This window comes from Hemitrygon akajei, chromosome 22 (assembly GCF_048418815.1).
Source record: "Hemitrygon akajei chromosome 22, sHemAka1.3, whole genome shotgun sequence".
NCBI classification, from domain to species: domain Eukaryota; kingdom Metazoa; phylum Chordata; class Chondrichthyes; order Myliobatiformes; family Dasyatidae; genus Hemitrygon; species Hemitrygon akajei.
This window is the reverse complement of record NC_133145.1, coordinates 11,394,022-11,416,516: the sequence shown is the minus strand read 5'-3', so window position 1 is coordinate 11,416,516 and position 22,495 is coordinate 11,394,022. Positions and strand designations below refer to the sequence as shown.

The 22,495-nt window shown below is 44.9% G+C and overlaps 1 protein-coding gene across 8 annotated transcripts in view; it reads left to right on the top strand.

The window, feature by feature from the left end:
* Positions 1-22,495, top strand: part of recql5 (RecQ helicase-like 5) — a 106,694-nt gene that overhangs the window by 25,891 nt on the left and 58,308 nt on the right. For 7 of the 8 annotated variants that reach the window (XM_073026684.1, XM_073026683.1, XM_073026685.1 and 4 more), the window contains 3 exons: positions 680-791; positions 10,088-10,250; positions 10,721-10,803. In XM_073026684.1, coding sequence (XP_072882785.1) covers positions 680-791; positions 10,088-10,250; positions 10,721-10,803 — 358 coding nt within the window. Of the gene's footprint in view, positions 1-679; positions 792-10,087; positions 10,251-10,720; positions 10,808-22,495 lie in introns of those variants that run through there. The other variant, XM_073026692.1, reaches the window with a different exon arrangement.

The window sequence follows — 22,495 nt, the reverse complement described above, 5'->3', positions numbered from 1 at the left end:
TTACTTATGTTACTTATAGTGGAATCATCCTCCACCCTCTCCAAATTTTTTGATTTTTTTTAACTTCTCTCTCACATTTTACAGCACTTAAAAACAAATCTATTTTATTGAGTTTTTGATTATTTGCCCTTTTATGCTTGAGAGTTGGATTTTGTTTGATAATGCCTGAGGATGCTTTGCTATGCTGGGAGTCCTGTATGAATGCTGCTGTGGAGAGAGAAGGGAAAACAGCTGGGGCTTTTACTGATCCCATGTGGGAACTGCATGTGTGGCTTAGGTATCATCCCATCCTCATGGGTGAACAGTCTGTTAGAACTGTGGAGCTGCACCTGACTGGGTTGAGACTTTAAGAAGACAGAAAATTTCTTGGGAAATTTTAACATGAACTTACTGCCCAAAAAGTGGACAAAATAGATTCAGTAATAACTGGGGAAAAATATGTAGAGTTGAAAAAGGCTAACAGAAGTATGAGGAAAAGCAAGGGAATGGTTAATTTGATAACTCTTTCCTGGAGTCAGCAGAGGCACAATGGGATGTGTGCTGTATGTGTGTAAAATAAAAATTAATTTCATAAATGGTATGTTACAGTTGAAAGTGATTCCCAAACTATGTAGACGGGTGTCTCAGCAGGCACTTCATATTCTGTGAGCTGAATGCTATGTTCCTGTTGTACTGACAGGGCTAAAGAACTCCGAGCGTTCAACAGTGCAGCAGGAGTGGATGGAGGGCAAGGTGCCAGTGATTGTGGCAACCATCAGCTTTGGAATGGGTGTGGACAAGGCAAATGTTAGGTAAGTGTCCATGATGTGAATGGGAATGGCGACTGAGTGGCAATCTACGTGTCTTGGGAAGGGGAATGAATTATTTCTGATTTAGATTGGCCGATTGTTTTGTCCTGGATAGTGATGAGACCTTGCAGTTAGACAGACTGCTCAACTGGAGGTTGTCAGGATCCCACTGTCAGTATGACCTATTTGGGTCAAGCATGAAAGGAGACGATAAGTTCTTGGATTTGTAATGCATGCTCAGTACACTGCTGTGCTGAAATACACGAACTGTAGCGATGTGCTACACACAGCGCTGAAATAACGACATGCAGTCGGTAAGTCGTTTGGAGACTAGTTGATTCAAACTTCGCGACGCTGGCTTTTAATCCCTAGCGCCCGCCCTCTCCGGGTGGAAATGACGTCAGAGGTGCATTACCAAAGTCTCCCCCCACGTGCTGGCTATTTGTGAGCCGGTTCGCCTGCGCAGAAAGTGGGTCGCCACATAACCCCCCCCCCCCAGAACCGGCGATACACCCCCCCAATGTCCACAGTCTGGATCAGCCTCTGTTTGGGAGGTCTGCCTCTTCACCGGGGTGCCTGAACCTCGACTAGCTGCGCCAAGTCCACATGGGCTGGTTTGAGTTGGTCCACCGCGAAAACCTCCTCTCTCCCCCCAATGTCCGTGGACCCATTGTTGTTGATCACCTTGAATGGCCCTTAGTACGGCCGCTGTAGCGGGGCCTGGTGTCCACCCCTTCGTACAAACACAAACTTACAGTCCTGCAGGTCTTTGGGTACATGGGTCGGGGTCCGTCCGTGCTGTGAAGTTGGTACAGAGGCCAGGTTGCTGAGCCTTTCGCGTAGTCTGTCCAGGACTGCTGCGGGTTCTTTCTCTTGCCCCTTTGGGGCTGGTATGAACTCTCCCGGGACGGCCAACGAGGTGTGCAGATCCTCTTTGGGCGCTGTGCGAATTCCAAGCAAGACCCAGGGAAGCTCGTCCACCCAGTTAGGTCCTCTCAGGCAGGCCATGAGAGCCGACTTCAAGTGACGGTGGAAGCGTTCCACCAGTCCGTTCGACTGTGGGTGGTGGGCAGTTGTGTGGTGTAGCTGTGTTCCCAACAGGCTGGCCACAGCCGACCACAGGCTGGAGGTGAACTGGGTGCCTCTGTCGGAGGTAATGTGGGCCGGTACCCCGAAGCGTGCTACCCAGGTTGTGATCAGTGCTTGGGCGCAGGAATCGGCAGATGTGTCAGTGAGCGGCACCGCCTCTGGCCACCTCGTGAACCGGTCTTCCATAGTTAGGAGGTACCGCGCTCCTCGGGACACTGGTAGGGGGCCCACGATATCCACATGAATGTGGTCGAACCTCCGGTGGGTGGGTTCGAACTGCTGCAGTGGGGCTTTAGTGTACCGCTGCACCTTGGCTGTTTGGCACTGCGCGCACGTTCTGGCCCATTCACTGACCTGCTTGCGAAGTCCGTGCTACGCGAACTTGCTGGAGACCAGCCGGACGGTTGTCCTGATAGATGGGTGTGCCAAACCGTGTATGGATTCGAAAACTCGCCGCCTCCAGGCTGCCGGGACGATGGGGCGAGGTTGGCCGGTAGCCACGTCACACAAGAGGGTCCTCTCACCTGGGCCTACGAGAAAGTCTTGCAGCTGCAAACCCGAGACTGCGGTCCTGTAGCTGGGCATCTTGTCGTCTGCCTGCTGCGCCTCTGCCAGTGCTGCATAGTCCACCCCCAGGGACAGGGCCTGGACAGCTGGTCTGGAGAGTGCGTCCGCCACGACGTTGTCCTTCCCCAAGACATGCTGGATGTCCGTCGTGTACTCAGAGATGTAGGACAGATGTCGCTGCTGGTGAGCCGACCAGGGATCGGACACCTTCGTGAACGCGAAGGTCAACAGTTTGTGGTCCGTGAACACGGTGAATGGCCTGCCTTCTAAGAAATACCTGAAATGCTGGATTGCCAGATACAGTGCCAACAGCTCCCAGTCGAAAGCACTGTACTTGAGTTCGGGTGGTCGTAGGTGCTTGCTGAAGAACACCAGGGGTTGCCAGCGCCCCTCGATGAACTGCTCCAGCACACGATGAACAGCTGTGTCGGATGCGTCCACCGTGAGGGCGGTCAGAACGTCCATTCTGGGGTGTACCAGAATCGTGGCATCTGCCAAGGCTTCCTTAGCTTTAACAAAAGCGGCTGCGGCCTCCTCGTCCCAAGTAATGTCCTTGCCTTTACCCGACATCAGGGTGTACAAAGGGCGCATGATACGGGCTGCTGAGGGGAGGAAATGGTGGTAGATGTTCTCCATACCAACAAATTCCTGCAGGCCTTTGACCGTGTTGGGCCGGGCAAAGTGGCGGATCGCGTCTACCTTGGCAGGCAGAGGTGTTGCCCTGCCTTTCGTAATCCTGTGGCCCAGGAAGTTGATGGTATCAAGACCGAACTGGCATTTGGCCGGGTTGATCGTGAAGCTAAAATCACTCAAGCGGGAGCAGAGCTGGCGGAGGTGGGACAGATGCTCCTGACGACAACTGCTGGCTATAAGGATGTCGTCCAAATAGATGAACGCAAAGTCCAGGTCACGTCCCACCTCGTCCATTGCCGCTGGAACATCTGTGTGGCATTCTTCAGGCCGAACGGCATTCGGAAGAACTCGAGCAGGCCGAACAGGGTGATGAGTGCTGTTTTGGGGATGTCTTCAGGGTGCACCGGGATTTGATAGTATCCCCGGATGAGGTCTACTTTGGAAAAGATTCTTGCCCCGTGAAGGTTTGCTGCAAAGTCCTGTATGTGCGTCACAGGGTAGCGGTCTGGAGTTGTAGCCTCGTTCAGTCTGCGGTAGTCGCCGCATGGTCTCCAACCCCTGGCTGCTTTGGGCACCATGTGCAGGGGGGAGGCCCATGGGCTATTGGACCTCTGTATGATCCCCAATTCCTCCATCCTCTTGAACTCCTCCTTCGCCAGTCAGAGCTTTTCCAGGGGGAGCCTTCATGCGCGGGCGTGGAGGGGTGGTCCCTGGGTTGGAATGTGGTGCTGTACCCTGTGTCTGGGCATGGCTGCCGTGAACTGCGGTGCCAGAATCGATGGAAAGTCCGCCAGGATTCTGGTGAATTTGTTGTCTGACAGCGTGATGTAGTCCAGGTGTGGGGCCGGCAACTTGGCTTCACCCAGGGAGAACGTCTGGAAAGTCTCGGCATGTACCAGTCTTTTCCCTTGCAAGTCGACCAGCAGGCTGTGAGCTCGCAAGAAGTCTGCCCACAGGAGTGGTTGGGCCACCGTGGCCAGTGTGAAGTCCCACGTGAACCGGCTGGCGCCGAACTGCAGCTGCACTGTGCGGGTGCCGTAGGTCCGTATCGTGCTGCCGTTTGCGGCCCTCAGGGTGGGTCCTGGCTCCCTGTTGTGGGTGTCGTACCCCGTCGGGGGCAAGACGCTGATCTCCGCTCTGGTGTCGACCAAGAAGCGGCGTCCCGACTGTTTGTCCCAGACGTACAAGAGGCTGTCCTGGTGGCCAGCCGCCATAGTCATTAGCGGCAGCTGGCCCTTGCCCTTGCAGGGCGGGCGACAACGGCGGGCTTTTGTGCTCCACCGCTGGTGGTAGAAACATCACTGTTCACTGGCCTCCTCGCTCCTGCCTCTGTGTTGTGTGCGCCCCCCGCCGGGCCAGGTCTGGTCTGCTGTAGGGTGCGTGGCCTGGTAATCTGTCCGATGGATGCCACGCTCTCCCTCTTGGCTTTCCACAGCACGTCTGCCCGGTCCGCCCCCTTCCGGGGGTCGCTGAAATCTGCGTCGGCCAGCAGCAGATGTATGTCCTCGGGCAGTTGCTCTAGGAACGCTTGCTCAAACATGAGGCAGGGCTTGTGTCTGTCAGCCAGGGACAGCATCTCGTTCATCAATGCTGACGGCAGTTTGTCTCCCAAACCGTCCAGGTGAAGCAGGCGGGCACCCCGGTCACGCCGGGAGAGGCCAAAGGACCCAATGAGCAGGGCTTTGAATGCTTCATATTTGTGTTCTTCCGGGAGCGACTGTATGAAATCTGCAACCTGGGCGGCCGTCTCCTGGTCAAGGGCGCTCACCACGTGGTAGTAACGCGTGGAATCAGAGGATATCTGCCGAATCTGGAACTGGGTTTCTACTTGGCTAAACCACACGCGTGGTCGCAGCGTCCAAAAAGTTGGCAGTTTTAGCGAAACTGCGTGAACAGATGAAGTCGGTCATCTGTGGTCCAAATCCCGTTTGGACTGTCGGGGTCACCAATGTAGTGATGTGCTACACACAGCGCTGAAATAACAACACGCAGTCGGTAAGTCGTTTTGAGACTAGTTTATTCAAACTTCATGGCGCTGGCATTTAATCCGTAGTGCCCGCCCTCGCCGGGCGGAAATAACATCAAAGGTGCATTACCAAAGTCTCCCCCTGCACGCTGGCTATTTGTGAGCCAGTTCGCCTGCGCAGAAAGTGGGTCACCACATAACTATATTTTAGCAAGGTTGTTCCTGCCTATACTGGATGCTTGCTGCATACCCAGGGCAGGTTTCTCTGGTTGAGCACTTCTGGTGATGGTCATATTGGGCATGGAGGAAAAGCAGTCGTCAGGTCATGGACAGATCCAGTTTGAATTTGATACTTGATTAAAGTTCTGACCCAAGGCTGCCATCTTGTGCTGAGTTGGAGGTTTACATGAATGGGTAATGATGGTGAGAAACACAACCTGTATCAGTCATGTTATATTTGTTTGCCTAACCTTAAAAAATTAGCCTTCCCTAAAACATAAAAATTGGAGATGTGCACAACATTAAGTTTTGGCTGTTGTTTGCCTTAAGATGCTTTGAATGGTTGTGGTTAGCAGGAGTTAGAACATGAGACAATAAGAGCAGAATTAGGCCATTTGGTCCATTGATCCTGCTCCGCCATTTCATCATGGGTAGTTTATTATCCCTCTCAACCTCATTCTTCTGCCTTTTCCCTGTAACCTTTGAAGCCCTTACTAATCAAGAACCTATCAACCTTTGCTTTAAATATACCCAGTGACTTCGCCTTCAGAGCCAACTGTGGCAATGAATTCCACAGATTCACCACCCTTTGGCTTAAGAAATTCTCCTCTGTTTTGAAGGGAGGTCCTTCTATTCTGAGGTTGTGCCCTCTGGTCCTAGACTTTCCCAGTTTAGGGAACATTCTTTCCATGTCTTCTCTATCTAGACCATTCAATATTCAATAGGTTTAAATGAGATCTCCCCACATTCTTCTAAAGTCCAGTGAGTATAGGCCCAGAGCCATCAAATACTCTTCATACATTAACCTTTTCTCTGGACCTCTCCAATGCCAGTTTGGGCTCCTCAACTTCTAAGATAAGGAGACCAAAACTGTTCACAATACATCAAGTGTGATCTGAGCAATGTCTTGTTATGTCTCAGCATTACATCCTTGCTTTTATATTCTAGTCCTCACAAGATGCGTGCTAACATTGCATTTGCCTTTCTTGCCACCGACTCCGCCTGCAAGTTAACCTTTAGGGAATCCTGCATGAAGACTCTCAAGTCCCATTGCACTTTTAATTTCTGAATTTTCTCCTCAGTTAGAAAATAGACTACTCCTTTGTTCCTTCTACCTAAGTGTATGATCATACGCTTCCCTACACTATATTCCATTTGCTACTACGTAGCCCATTCTCTTAATCTGTCTTAGTCCTTCTGCAGATTTCTGAATGCTATCTACCCCTCCACCTATCTTCGTAGCATCTGCAAAAGTGATCACTAAGACATCAGTCCTGTTATACAAATCATTGACATATATCGTGAAAAGAAACAGTCATAACACTGACCCCTGCAAAACACAACCTGAGAAGGCACCCTTTATACCCACTCTGCACCTGCCAAGTCAACCAGTCTTCTATCCATAACAGTATCTTTCCTGTAATACACATGCTCATATCTTGTTTAGCAGCCTCATGTGAGGCAACTTGTCAAAGACCTTCTGAAAATCCAAGTATACAACATCCACTGACTCTCTCCTTTGTCTATCCTGTCTGTTAATTCCTCAAAGAATTCCATCAGATTTGTCAGGGATGATTTCTCCTTAAGGAAACCATGCTGACTTTGGCGTATTTTATCATGTGCTTCCAAGTATCCTGCAATTTTATCGTTAATAATGTACTCCAACATCTTACCAACCACTGAAGTCCAGCTAACTGGCCTATAATTCCTTTTCTGCTTTCCTCCCTTCTTAAAGAATGGAGTCACATTTGCAATTTTCCAGTCCTCTGGAACCATTCCAGAATCTAAAGATTCTTGAAAGATCATTACTAATGCCTCCATCATCTCTTCAGCTATCTCTTTCAGGACCCTGTGGTGTAGGTGACATCTACCTTCAGACTTTTCAGCTTCCCGAGCACCTTCTCCTGAGTAATAGCAACTACACTCACTCTGTCTCGTGACACTCTTGAATTTCTAATTTACTGCTGGTGTTTTCCACTGGGAAGACTGACACAAAATACTTAATGAGTTTATTCGCCATTCCTTTGTATTCCATTACACTCTGATATCCACTCTTGCCTCTCCTTTACTCTTAGCTAGGTAAGAGCTTTCCAAGCGGTTGATTTATTAGTTTAAGTATCAGGGAAATGTACAGCTGGATTCGGCAAAGTATAATCTAATTATGTGAAGGTCAGGGACACAAGTGTTAGCTATCGAGATGTACGAAAAAGCTGGATGATCTCAACAGGTCGGGCAGCATCTGTTGAAAGGAGCAGTCAACGTTTCAGGCCGAGACCCTTCGTCAGGACTAAAAGGGTTTCAGTCCTGACGAAGGGTCTCGGCCCGAAACATTGACTGCTCCTTTCCACGGATGCTGCCCAACCTGCTGAGTTCCTCCAGCGTGTTGTCCGTGTCACAGTGCCACCTGACGAAGGGTCTCGGCCCGAAACGTTGACTGCTCCTTTCCACGGATGCTGCCCAACCTGCTGAGTTCATTCAGCTTTTGTGTACGTCTTGATTTGACCACAGCATCTGCAGTGCACTTTGTGTTTAGTGTTAGCTATCTCCTGGCTGATGGTGCTGTTTGAATTTTACCTAGTTTTCTGACTCTTGGTTACTGTGTGCATGTAGATCCTGGAAAGCTTATTGCCAGTTGTAAATTCTAAATAGCTATGTTCACTGGCTACGTGTCTGGTGTTGCTGGTATGGTTTCAGGTCTGAAATCCTCATCAGAGCTGTGAAAGGGATCAAACAAGGCAGTTTTAGTTGTGGAGAAGATAGGGGAAGAGTAGGTTGATCAATGTGAACATCTAATATAGGCTGAGACCAAAAGAGTAAATGTGGTAACTTGAGGCAAATTGTGCTACTCAGTTTATACTAACCGTTGTTAACAGCATGGTTCTGAGATGTGCTCAGCTGACTGGGCTAAACTAGATGGCTAACAGACAGAAATAGTCAGTTTTGATATAGAGAAATAAAGAGCAAATTCCATAAACTTGCTAAATTTTATATCGATCTGGAAGATGGAAAATGAAAGTGATATTGGTATGGGTGCAGTTCAGACCTAATATAAATGTAAATGATAAAAAGTCTATCAATAATTTTTCAAAAGAGCAGAAATAAATCTGGTCCTATTGAGATAATGATAGGAAACATTAAATCAGGGAATAAAGAAGTGGTGGAGTGTTAAAAGTATTTTGAATCCATAATTATTTGTATTGTTCCCCTGTATCTCTTCTGAAAGCTGTAATACCAGTGCCTGTCCAGCCAATGTTGAAGCCACTTAGTTTAGAGAAAGAAATAGAAATCAAAAAACCACCTCTGTTCAGTCTCGGGGATGAGTATCAAAACAAGTTCTGTATACTTGTGAATACCAGTGGTAATACCAGTCCATGCCCGAATGGAAGATATGCTGGTTTTGAGTGCCCAGTGCTGTTGGTTACTGGAGCTGGCCTCTGTAAAATAGTTATGCTTCAGTTTATTTTCCTACAGCTCAGCAAATTCTTTTTCAATTGCTTTTTTTGAAAGCTATGATACAGACTGATAACACAGTAGTGCACTGAATAAAACAATTTGTTTCCTGGTTCATTGGACATTGAAACTACTTTCAACTCCTCCCTCGGAGTGTCAGACACCCTGAGCTAATAGGCTGGTCCTGGACTAATTTCCACTTGGCATAATTTACTTATTTAATTATTTATGGTTTTATATTGCTATGTTTCTACACTATTCTTGGTTGGTGCGACTGTAACAAAACCGAATTTCCCTCGGGATCAATGAAGTATGTCTGTTTCAGTTCTTCAAAAAAGGGCATATGCTATATATTGTATCTTGTGTTGATCTCCAGATTATATTTTAGTGGTTTAATGATGGTTGTAATTGCCAGCTGGTGGCGTAGTGGCATCAGCACCAGACTTCGAAGCGAAGGCACCCGAGTTCGAATCCAACCAGTTCCCTTGCACGTTTTCCATCCATGCTGGACTCCACTCGGAGTTAAGGGCTTTCTTCTTTACATAGTTGTAATGTTACTATTTGCTTCAATTTTCTATATTCTGTAAAGAACAGCCTTAACCCTGTGGTGGAGGAGGCTCAGGGGTAAGGGGCATAGATAAGGTGAATGGTCACAGTATATTCCTCAGGGTATGGGAGTCTAAAACTAGAGGACATAGGTTTAAGGTGAAAGGAGGAAGATCTGAAAAGAGAAAAAGAAGCAATTTTATTCACACAGAAAGTGGTGGATATGCAGAACGACCTGCTAGAGGTTTTGTTGGAGGTGGGTGTAATTAAGTCATTTAGACAGGTGCATGGATAGGCAAAGTTTAGAGGGATACATTTGTGCCAGATGCAGGCAGAAAAGATTACTCTGGTAAGCACCTTGCTTGGCAGAGATGAATTAGGCTATAGGAGTGTTTGCATGCTGCATGACTCTTAAGCTCTGTAATAAGTAAAGTCCATGTTCTTGGTATCGTGCTGGTAAAATCTTAACAACTTCAAGCACCTTGCAATCCATCCAAAATAGTGCTGTTCAGAACTATGTGTACAACCCTACTCATGCCAATGTCATGATTTATGAAGGTTTAGCACAGACTCTTCAGCTGTTACTGTTTGTTTTTCAGAATCCGCACTGGTAGTTGCCTGCTGTCTTTGAGTACTGAGTACTACCAGCTCTTTGAGACTTGGGCATTTTTCATTACTAGATCTTCTATTATCAAGTCCTTTTAGCTACTAGCTGCCTATGAATATTACTGATGCTAGTTACTAGGTCTCCAGGTGATGGATATTTCTAGTTGCCTATTCTCTAAAAGCTGCCTGATATTACTAATATCTTTTTTCTGAATTTATAAAGGTTTGTTGCCCATTGGAATATTGCAAAGTCAATGGCTGCTTATTACCAAGAATCTGGCCGAGCAGGAAGAGATGGGAAGCCTTCATTCTGTCGAGTCTACTACTCCAGGACTGATCGTGATAGTATCAACTTTCTGATCAAGAAGGAGATCGCACAGATGCAGGTACTGGGTGATAATATTTTGCTTACAATAGTGTTAGGTTTTAATTTAATACCCTGCTAATTCTTGTATACCTGTTGTTTGCCTATTTGAGGACTTGCTGAATTTTTGACTGTCTGTTGCTACCTCAGGCATTTTTCCTCTCCCTTTCCTTGAATTTCTTACCTTTGTTTAAGAGCAGACCCATTGTCTCCCTTCATCTCTTCATCTTGCTCTTCCACTTAATGTCCGTGTTCCACCTGGACATCACTTGTTCTGTCACCCTCATTGTGGTGATCCAACCCTTTGTGTACATCCTTGTGAGGTTGTCTTGCTCTCTCATGCCCATTTGTATTGGGGCATGCCACACATGTTCTTATATGCCTCGGGCATCTCACCGAGAGTGGCTATGTGCTTTATTTTTATGTTTCTTTCAGAATGTTTTAAGAGTTTATCTGAACTCACTAATGTTTAGTTCTTTTGCATCTTTTCAGAGCAAGAGAGGCTGTGTAAAAAGCTCAGACAAATCTTCTATGGTGGGCTTTGAGGCTCTAGTTTCCTTCTGCGAGCAGCCAGGGTAAGCACTTGCATGTCCTATATGTCCTGCACTATTTTTATGAGTAGCTTAACAGTCAATAATGAGCTACAGTTTGCAATGTACTTGAGAGGTTTAAACAGTTTTAAAAGATAGCTTAGAGTAAATGACAAATTTGACAGGTTATATTGTAGTGTTTATGTAGTTTAAATGCGGTATAACAAATACCTGAGAGTGCATTTGTTATAGTGGAGAGGATGTTTCCTATAGTGGGGCAGTCCAGGATCGGAGGGCACAGCCTCAGAATACAGGAACATCCATTTAGAGCAGATGAAGAGGCATTCAGTTACATCACTGCAATGACAAACAGTACTGCAACTGAATGAATGGAACTTTACCTAGTCAATAGTCCAAGTCTTGGATTCCAAGGTTTTCCTCACTAGCATCTAAGGACTTGCTAAAATTGGAAGAGATAATCCAGTGTTTGAAGCAATAAGCTACATTTTTGTTATTTCAGAATATATCCTTTCATGATATACCTCAGAAAGGCAGCATCCATCATTAAGGACCCGCATCAGACAGGAGATGCCACAGGAGTCTGAATACACACACTCATGTTTCAAGAACAGCTTCTTCCCTTCCACTATCAGATTTCTGAATGGACAATGAACCCATCAACATTACCTCACTGTTTTCCTCTCTCTTTGTACTACATATTTAATATAATTTTTATGTATTATTATAATTTATAGTTTATATTATGTATTGCTGCAGCAAAACAACAAAACTCATGAAGCATGCTAGTGATACTGAACCTGATTCTATACACTTTCCTCCAAACATTTTAAAGTTATGCCTCCTCGTATTAGTATATCTGCTCTAGGAGAAAAATTCTCTGGCTGTCCATTCAGTCTATACCTTTCATCATCTTGTACTGCTTTATCAAGTTACCTCTCATCCTCCTCTCCAACGAGAAAAGCTCTAGTTCACTTAACCTATCCTCATAAGATATGCTCTCTAATTTGGGCAGCAACCTGGTAAATCTCCTCTGCATCCTCTCTGAAGCTTCCACACCCTTCCTATGGTGACCAAAACTGAACACAGTACTCCAAATATGATCTACAGTTTCACAACATATACCAGTGATGTTAAACATGATTCTTATTCTGATCCATTCATTTATTTGTGCATCACCATCCCTTAGAGTAGTGGTCGCCAACCTGTTGATCGCAATCGACTGGTTGATCTTTGAGACTTTCCCAGTAGATCCCGAAAAAAGAAAAAAAAGAAAAATAAATACACAAATACTGTTGAGAGATGGTTTCCGGGTTGTGGGGTTTTAGTTCCGTTCTTTCTGCCCAGTGCGCATGCGCATAGCTCCCCCGCACTACACAGTGTACTTGAGTGGTCCCAAACCACTCAAACGATATGAGTCAGCTGCACCTTTCCTCATTCCCTGTCACGCCCCCTGTTGAACTTGAACCCACGCGAGGTCATCAGTTGCCTAAACACAGTGATAACCTTGCGCCAGTGTTCGCCTCACGTGACCGGCGGGAAGCGCCGTTGGTACTGGCCCGGGGCGCGGCCGGAGGGAAGTGCCGTTGGTACTGGCCCGGGGCGCGGCCGGAGGGAAGTGCCGTTGGTACTGGCCCGGGGCGCGGCCGGAGGGAAGTGCCGTTGGTACTGGCCCGGGGCGCGGCCGGAGGGAAGTGCCGTTGGTACTGGCCCGGGGCGCGGCCGGAGGGAAGTGCCGTTGGTACTGGCCCGGGGCGCGGCCGGAGGGAAGTGCCGATGGTACTGGCCCGGGGCGCGGCCGGCGGGAAGTGCCGTTGGTACTGGCCCGGGGCGCGGCCGGAGGGAAGTGCCGTTGGTACTGGCCCGGGGCGCGGCCGGAGGGAAGTGCCGTTGGTACTGGCCTGGGGTGCGGCCGGAGAGAAGTGCTGGTCCGGGGTACTGGGCCAGGAGGCTATCTAATGAGGCAATGAAGCCCTCAAAACTGCTTCGGTACCCTGAGTCCAAGCACCCTGCACTTAAAGACAAACCTACTGAGTTTTTTCTGCGGAAAAAATGTGAGCAGCGCGGGACAGCGGCTAAGTGCCGAGAGCCGTGAAAACTAAATTGCGGAATAGACTGGACATAAGGAATCTGCTTCGAGTATTGCTGTATTCCCGTCGTGTTTAACACCACCCCCACCCACCTGTCAGCTGGGCCACAAGAAAATTGTCAATATTAAACCGGTCCGCGGTGCAAAAATCAGTGGGTACCCCTGGTGTATATGCATTATTTCTACTTCTGGGTTGCGGGGATGTACTTCTGGACATCTACCAGCACTTACTCATCATTAAGATACTTAGCCAAACTTAATTTGAGTTTTAATTCATCTGATTGAATTGAGATCTCATCCATGTGTTGTCCAAACAAAACAAAATGCTCAGTAATGTGGAAATGAAATATATGTGACATCTTGGACATGGCAGAGGGAGCAACCTTTCATCCAAATGCTCTTCAGAGAGTTTCCCCTCAACTTAGTGGTTTAATAACAGTGTTAAAGAGCAGTTAAGTCCAGATCAGGTAAGGGTGGTTCCCCGTACAATCCAGATAGGGTTTTATAACAATCTAATGCCACCATCACGTATACCAGCTTTTCATTTTAGATTTATTTAAGGAATATTTCAGTTTTCACATTGGAAAGCAATGCAGTGGTCCAGGCCTCCAGGTTTCTTTATACTCACTGACCTTGCTAGTGATGCCCACATGGTAAAGTAAATGGATGAGTTACAAGATAGAATTTTATTTAGCAAATGTGCACAATAAGATCAGACTTACTGACTTTGAGTTTCATGGAAGTTCTAGTTGATTTCCAGAAACATTCATGGACGAGTAACAAGAATAGTGAATAATCAGATACAACTGTTGGAGATGTTGAGCAATGTGCAAAATGCTGGAGGAGCTCAGTAGGTCAGACAGCATTTAAAGAGCAAAGTGAACAGTTGACTTGGCCTAGACTGTTCATTTCCCTCCATGGATGCTATTGGACTTGCTGAGTTCTTCCAGCACTGTGTGCTCAAGGTTTCCAGCAGCTGTAGAATTTCTTGTGTCTCTGGTGAAGACACTGCCTCATCAACCCTGTTTCAATCCTGTCGGTGTGGAGTTTACATATTCTCTCTGTGTTCGCAGGCTCCCCCCCCCCCCACAAAATGTTCTAGTTTCCTCCCACATCTCGAAGATATGCTGGTTGGTGGATTAATTGGCTTTGTAAATTGGCCCTAATGTGTAGGTGACTGGAACCTGGGTTAGGGGGATTTGATGGGAATGTGGGAAGAATGAGTTGCAGGGGAAAATAGTGGGGAAATAGGATTGCTATTTGATGACATGGATAAAATGGGCTGAATGGTCAGCTTCTATGTTGAAAGGGAAAAAATGCCCAGATTGTAGCAACTGGCTCACACTGTTCTGGACATTCGTATTGTATATTAACTGGATGAACACTGTGGCCAAATATGGTATCAAGCTTAATGATATACTGTATAGTGATTTAACTGTTACATAATAGCCTGGCAGTGCAAATGGATTATTAGATGTATATATTCATAGAGAAGGTGGTGATTTTCATCTTTTGATCTATCCATGAATGTGGCTTGAGGGTGCAGTCTGAGACACCAATACAACATATGATCATAGTGAAATATTAAAAAATGACTTCCTTAAAATTGGAAGTTAGTTTAGATAGTGTAAGGTTATCTGACATTGTTGTTTAAAATTTCAGCCTTTATAATAACGAGAAAATCAATTGCAATGTACAGGGTGCAACCTGTAACTATATCCAGAATTAACTTTTAAAAAGTATTCATTTATTTGTATTCTATTCTAATAAAAACCTAAACATGCAAAAAAGAACCAGCTTTAACCAATGTAGTTCAGTAAGTGCATTCGTAAGTGTAGTTTCTTACAATTTGTTGGTGGTGTTCGAACTTCCCAAGTCTGAGTTTCAGATATACTGCATGGGCTGATGAAATGAACAGCTGTTCATGAGTTATGTTTTCCAAGTGTATTTTCTGTGTGTAAAATTGTCCAAGTGTAAACTGTGCAACAGATTTACTTTTATTCCTCCCACCATGTACTGCAGACCTGCTTAAGGGCCTGGGTGTCAGTGGGTTGTTCCTGAAGATTCAACTCTGATTAGAGTGCTGCTCTACACTCTCCATTCAGGAAGTACTTACTGGGAGTTCTGTTGTTTAACCATGGAGTTCATGTACTTTTTATCTTGGGGTTTGTATTCCTGCTTAAGGTCCTCGAAGGCGGGACTAGGTGGTGCAGTGTCCTGTTGCTTGGGTGAGGTTATTGGGATTTCTGTTGCTGCTGTTGGGTTGTTGATTCTGCCTAGTTTGTGGGCATGTGAGCTGCATGTTATCAGATCCTTTTGGTCTTCCGAGTTCTGTTACCAGGTTAAGATTCTATTGTCGTATCAGGTTGATAGAGTTCTCCTGTGTCCAGTGTTGGGTGTTGGAGTTTGTTTGTGCTCAACGTTGAGATTTTGGGATTCCTGTGCCAGAGGTTGAGTTGTTGGTGTTCCTGTGCCGGGCAATGGTTGTTGAGTTTCTCCTGTGCCTGCCATTGGGTTGCTGGGGTTTCAACTATCTGCTTCAGGTGGTTTTTGAATTTTCTAGTGCCCAGTTGAGATTTTATAAGTGTATCCTGTTGCTGGGTCAGGTGTGGTTGGGATTCCTCTTACACAGATTTTTTTGGTTACTTGATTTATTGTTACTGGATTTGTTGTTGGGTTCTTACTGCCGAGTTTGGTTGTGGTTTCTTTTGGTGAGTTGGTTTGTTGTTATTTGCTGTTGCCAGAGGCAGTTACCTGGAATTCCAGTTGATGGGATTGTTTGTTGTCGAGTTCTTGATGTCAGATTTTTTTGATGTCTGCAGATTTGGGCTGCTTTTCCCAATTTGGGTAAATTCTGGCTTCCTGTTCCTGGGACCAAGCTGTTGTTGTGCTTTCTTTTCCTGAGATAAGGCTGTTGTTGGGTATCTTGTTACTGGATTCTGTGAGTTCCTGTAAATAAGATCTGGCGGTTTTGTGGTCAGTTTGTTGGGGTTCCCTTTGCAAGATTCAAACACTGTTAGTCCTTCTCGGGTGTCTGTCTGTACCTGGTTCTTGAGCTAGTTCTCGAACACAATCCATACAAAACGGAGAACAAGGTAAGAATTAAGAACATGGCAACAAAGGTTGAAATGACCACAAACCCGCCCAGGGACCAGTCGTCACCCCACATCCAATTCATAAACTTCTGTACCGTTCCAGAGGTTGGGAATGATGATTCCTCCATTGTTGTGCTGTGGAATGGAGAGATGGGAAGGGCAGAGTGAGAAAGGTACTGGGGCCATAGGTGAAATGGGAGAAGCAGATAGCAGGTGAGATGGGTGGAGTGCAACTGTCCATCCTCGGACCCTAATGCTTTTCATTACTGTAGTGAAGTTAGCTGTACATGATATGGATAGATTTGGGTGTTGCTTGCAACAAGAGGATATACGTGTTAATGCATTTATGAAGACGTGCAGTGAAGGGGTTCATGCTGACCACAGCAAGCTGGAGCACTGAGATCCTCATAAGCATTCATATATGTGCATATGCATGCAGGTAGGCATCGGTTGGAACATATAGACTCATTCATGCACACAAGTAACCTTGCTCATTACCTCCATTTGCTTTGTGCCTCACACCTCATTCCTCCTCAACCCTGAATCATTTCCCCAACCTTTAATCTCAAACCCAAACACCTTTCTTTCTCTCCCCTTCTTTCTCCTACTTGTCCCCCTCTTCCTTCCCTCCACTGGAAGTTCTCCTCCTCTTTTTTCAGGCTCTCTGCTTTTCCACTCTGTACCTTCATTCTCTATTACCCCATCTCCAAGTTCTTTTCACATTCTCTCTTGATCCTTTAAGATCAGCCTCACTTTCCACCCTGGGGAGATGGCGGTGGTCTTGGGTTGGCAGGTGCACAACAGTGCCTCTTGCCACCCTCCTGCCCCTGCTCCTGGGAGCAACCTTGTGCCGTTGAACAAGTATGATTGCTAGCTAGTTACCCACGGTTTGAAAACAAAATCATATACACATATTCAGTGTCCACTCATTCTCAAGCTGGCTTCCTGGAATATTTGTGCTCACCATCAGCAGTCCTAACAGTGATAAGAAATCCTGGTAATAACTCAGCAGGTCAGGCAGCAACCATAGCGAGAGAAGCAGTTGATATTTCAGGTCACTGATGAAACATCATTGACCTGAACCATTGAACCATGGTTTCTTTCTCCACATATGCTGTCTGACATGTTGAGCCTTTCCTGAACTTCCTGTTTTATTTTAGATTTCCAGCATCTGTAGTTGTTCAATTTTTGTTTGAACTCTGTTGCCGAAGGTCAGGAATTTGGGGAGCTTTGATAATACTGAGTTAGGTACAGGGGAGAACTTGCTTTCAGTACAAGGCATTGAGTACACTTGTAGATGAACAGACTGGAAGGTGAATGCTGCGCTGGAGTGAGCTGTGCTGTCAAGGATCTGTAAGTGGCACTGAATCAACACACAAAGGTCATCAATGCCTCAACCATGGAAGATGTGGTAGTGGCTAAAATGTACTGCTATTTCAGCACAAGAGAAACCCTGGCTAGTTTCTCGTAGCCAAATGAACTGATCCTTCGGGAGATTTCATTGGCGGGATTAGAAAAATACAATTTTCTGGCAGGTTATGATCAGTAAAGAGAGCTATTTCTGAAATTGGTCCCCCGACAAGATGCTTGATGTATGATCTTATCATAACCAGCACTTTAATTCACTAGGGAGATGAGCACCAGATCTGGCAACCACTTTGAATGTAGAAACTGCCACCTGATGTATTATCTTATTGTCCAAAAAAACCCCTGCAAGGATGCCCACATCACTTGTGATCTGACAGGCACTATGATGACTTTTGAACTGATCTGTCTAATGTTATCTTCATCTGCCTACCTCTGAAAGCAGTGGCCACATTGATCCTGGCAGCATCTGGTCTGTCCTGGTCCACAGTAGTTAACAGCTTTGAGGTGACTGTAGGCCTCCTAAAGCACCAAGACTAGTTTGATGAGAGGGAGTATCTGGCACAGCATTGAAAACGTTTGGACCATGCTTTAGGAGAATGTAGAAAACCAGTATAAAAAATTGGAGAGAGGCATTGATCGTGTGGATAGTCAGAGGCTTTTTCCCAGGGCTGTAATGGCTAACACAAGAGGGCACAGTTTTAAGGTGCTTGGAAGTAGGTACCGAGGAGATGTCAGGAGTAAGTTTTTTACGCTGAGTGGTAAGTGCGTGGAATGGACTGCTGATGACGGTGGTGGAGGCAGATACGATAGGGTCTTTTAAGAAACAACTGGGTAGGTACATGGAGCTTAGGAAAATAGAGGGCTATGGATAACCCTAGGTAATTTCTAAAGTACATGTTCGGCACAGCATTGTGGGCCAAAGGGCCTGTATTGTGCTGTAGGTTTTCTATGTTTCTAGAATATCTGCCAAACAATCCACTCAGTTGTGCTGCCTTTCACCACCTTCTCCACTTGTTGCAGAGTTCACAGGTTCCACATTAACTTCATTCATTACCTCAAAAGCAACATGTGAAGAACATCCTTGATCACTAGGAACTGCCCAACAAGAAAAGTGATCACAGTCAACAGTCCCATGTTAATGCTGACTGACCATGTAATAGCTGTGCAGAGTACTTGCTGTGACTGAGTAATTCTAAGATAACACACATCACGCATGCTGTAAAGGTCAGAGTAACCTTTAGCATGGGACGAACTTGGAAAATCTTTCTCCTTGTATGACCATTAGCAAAGATTTGAAGAGCACAGTTTTATAGATGAACAGTCTTTACCTGAAGAAGCCAAGTAATGGTGAGATGGTTGCTGTTGCTCTGCCAGCGTCTTCTTAAATGGGATCAATCTTTTCCTTTGGTTTATGTTTGTTTAGTTAAATATTAACCTGATGTATTGGAGGAAATGAGCTAACATTCTTATCTGTGACTTTCTTATATTAAGTAAATATTATAAATAAAACACATTGACTGGCATTGCATTCAGCTGTTTTGGAGCAGAGAAAGGGTACTTTGTATCCTGGATTAGGAAAGAGAGAAGTATATACAGTGCCTAGAAAAAGTATTCACAGTTCACAGCCCCCCCCCCCCCCAAAAGTTTTCACATTTCATTGTTTTACAACATTGATTCACAATTCACAATGGATTTAATTTGGCTTTTTTTGACAATGATCAACAGATCAAAGTGAAAATAAAGTGATCCAAATAATTACAAATATAAAACATAAAATAATTGATTGCATAAGTATTCACCCCCTTTAAATCATCACTGGTGCAGCCAATTGGTTTTAGAAGTCACATGATTAGTTAAATAGAGATCATTGCAATCAAGGTGTTTCAGTTGATTGTAGTGAAAATACTCCTGTATCTGGAAGGTCCAACTGCTGGTGAGTTAGTATCCTGGCAAAACTACACCATGAAGACAAAAGAATACTCCATGTAACTCCACAGAAAGGTTATTGAAAAGCACAAGTAAGGAGATGATGGATACAAGAAAATTTCCAAGTAACTGAATATCCCTTGGAGTGCAGTTTAGTCAATCATCAAAGAATGGAAAGAATATGGCACAGCTGTAAATCTGCCTAGAACAGGCTGTCATCAAAAACTGAGTGACCGTGCAAGAAGGTGATTAGTGAAAGAGGCCACCAAGAGCCTACAACAACTCTGGAGGAGTTACAAGCTTCAGTGGCTGAGATGGGAGAGAAAGCACATACACCAACTGTTGGCTGGGAGCTTTACCAGTTGCAGCTTTATGGGAGAGTGGCAAAGAGAAAGCCACTGTTGAAAAACATTCTCAAGACTTCCTGCTGGTTTTACTTACTTTACTGTTTCCAACCTGTTTTGAAACCTTATTCTTAAACCTGATATTGCTTCACTATGACTACAAGGAGTGCCAAAGGTACTAGAAAAGAGGATCCGCCTGCATCTTTGGAATCTATTACGGATTTGCTTCGAAGGCTCCTCCGAGGAGCTCCAGCAACAATTTCAGCAGCTCAGATCTGAAATTAAACAGGTGGATGCAAAATTAGATTCTCTGCAAAAAACCTTAGCTGAACATGATAAACGAATTGAAGATAATGAAGCAACTCTTGACGATTTTGGATGCAAAAATTGATGACTTACGAAAGCTTTGTAAAAAGCAGTCAAAGGCTAATGGAAAAAATAACGCAGAAGATTATTGACTTAGAAAACAGAAGCAGAAGAAACAATCTGCGAACTCTGGGCCTTGAAGAGTTAACTGAAGGTGATCAGCCTACAAAATTCTTTGCAATTTTTTTGGCACAATTATTTTCTGTAATTTTATCGTCTTTGCCTATGGTTGATCGAGCGCATAGATCGTTGGTTCCTAAGCCCACTCCAGAGGAAAGACCCAGATTGGTCATAGTCTGTTTACATGAATTTTAAACTAAGGAGCTTTTAATTCGTGAATCCCATTGAAGAGGAATGATTGATTATAAAGTCCAAAAGATTAGAATCGTCGAGGATTTTTCACCTGAGGTCATGAATGAGCATGCTAAGTTTAAAAAGGTTATGTCGGAACTTTTTAACAAATGTTTCAAGCCTTCTCTTCGTTATCCCGCATGGCTCAGAATTATATTGAAGGATGGCTCGAAGAAGTGGTTCTGTTCAGTTCAGGATGCTCAAGAATTCTTGGAATCAGAAGATTAACTGCATGAATCTTTCTGCATGAATATCTGCCTCTCTTACTCTTGGTAACCCTTTGATGCTAACTTTTTTTGAAACTTTTAGTGTTTTACTAAGAGAATAAGGCTTTAATGAGCTAATACCTTGAGTGTTCATGTAACATATATAACAATTACAGCGCGGAAACAGACAATCTCGGCCCTTCTAGTCCATGCTGAACACTTACTCTCACCTAGTCCCACCTACCTGCACTCAGCCCATAACCCTCCATTCCTTTCCTGTCCATATAGCTATCTATTTTTTTGTTAAAATGACAATATTGAACCTGCCTCTACCACTTCTACTGGAAGCTCGTTCCACACAGCTACCACTCTCTGAGTAAAGAAGTTACCCCTCGTGTTACCCCTAAACTTTTGCTCCTTAACTCTCAACTCATGTCCTCTTGTTTGAATCTCCCCTGCTCTCAATGGAAAAAGCCCATCAATGTCAACTCTATCTATCCCCCTCATGATTTTAAATACCTCTATCAAGTCCCACCTCAACCTTCTATGCTCCAAAGAATAAAGACCTAACTTGTTCAACCTTTCTCTGTAACTTAGGTGCTGAAATCCAGGTAACACTCTAGTAAATCTCCTCTGTACTCTCTATTTTGTTGACACCTTTCCTATAATTCAGTGACCAGAACTGTACGCAGTACTCCAAATTTGGCCTCACCAATGCCTTGTACAATTTTAACATTCCATCCCAACTCCTATACTCAATGCTCTGATTTATAAAGGCCAGCGTACCAGAAGCTTTCTTCACCACCCTATCCATATGAGATTCCACCTTCAGGGAATTATGCACCATTAGTCACTCTGTTCTACTGCATTCCTCAATGCCCTACCATAACAATTACCATGTTTGTCCTATTTTGATTAGTCCTACCAAAATGTAGCACCTCACACTTATCAGCATTAAACTCCATCTGCCATCTTCGAGCCCACTCTATTAACTGGCCTAAAACTCTCTGCAAGCTTTGAAAACCTACTTCATTATCCACACCACTTATCTTAGTATCATCTGCATACTTACTAATCCAATTTACCACCCCATCATCCAGATCATTAATGTATATAACAAACAACATTGGACCCAGTACAGATCCCCGAGGCACACCACTCGTCACTGGCCTCCAAACTGACAAACAGTTATCCACCACTACTCTCTGGCATCTCCCATTCAGCCACTGTTGAATCCATTTTACTACTTCAATATTAATACCTAACGATTGAACCTTCCTAACTAACCTTTCGTGTGGAACCTTGTCAAAGGCCTTACTAAAGTCCATATAGACAACATCCATTGCTTTACCTTGGTCAACTTTCCTAGTAACCTCTTCAAAAAATTCAATAAGATTTGTCAAACATGACCTTCCATGCACAAATCCATGTTGACTGTTTCTAATCAGACCCTGTCTATCCAGATAATTATATATACCATCTCTAAGAATACTTTCCATTAATTTACCCACCAGAACCCTTTTTAAACAATGGAACCACATGAGCAATACGCCAATCCTCCTGCACCATCCTTGTCTCTAAAGACGTTCAAAAGATTTTTGTCAGAGCCCCTGCTATTTCTACACTAACTTCCCTCAGGGTCCGAGGGAATATCCTGTCAGGACCCGGAGACTTATCCACTTTCATATTCTTTAAAAGCGCCAGTACTTCCTCTTCTTTAACCATCATAGTTTCCATAACTTCCCTACTTGTTTCCCTTACCTTACATAATTCAATATCCTTCTCCTTAGTGAATACCGAAGAAAAGAAATTGTTCAAAATCTCCCCCAACTCTTTTGTCTCCACACATAACTGTCCACTCTGATTCTCTAATGGACCAATTTTATCCCTCACTATCCTTTTGCTATTAATATAACTAGAAACCCTTTGGATTTATTTTCACCTTACTTGCCAAAGCAACCTCGTATCTTCTTT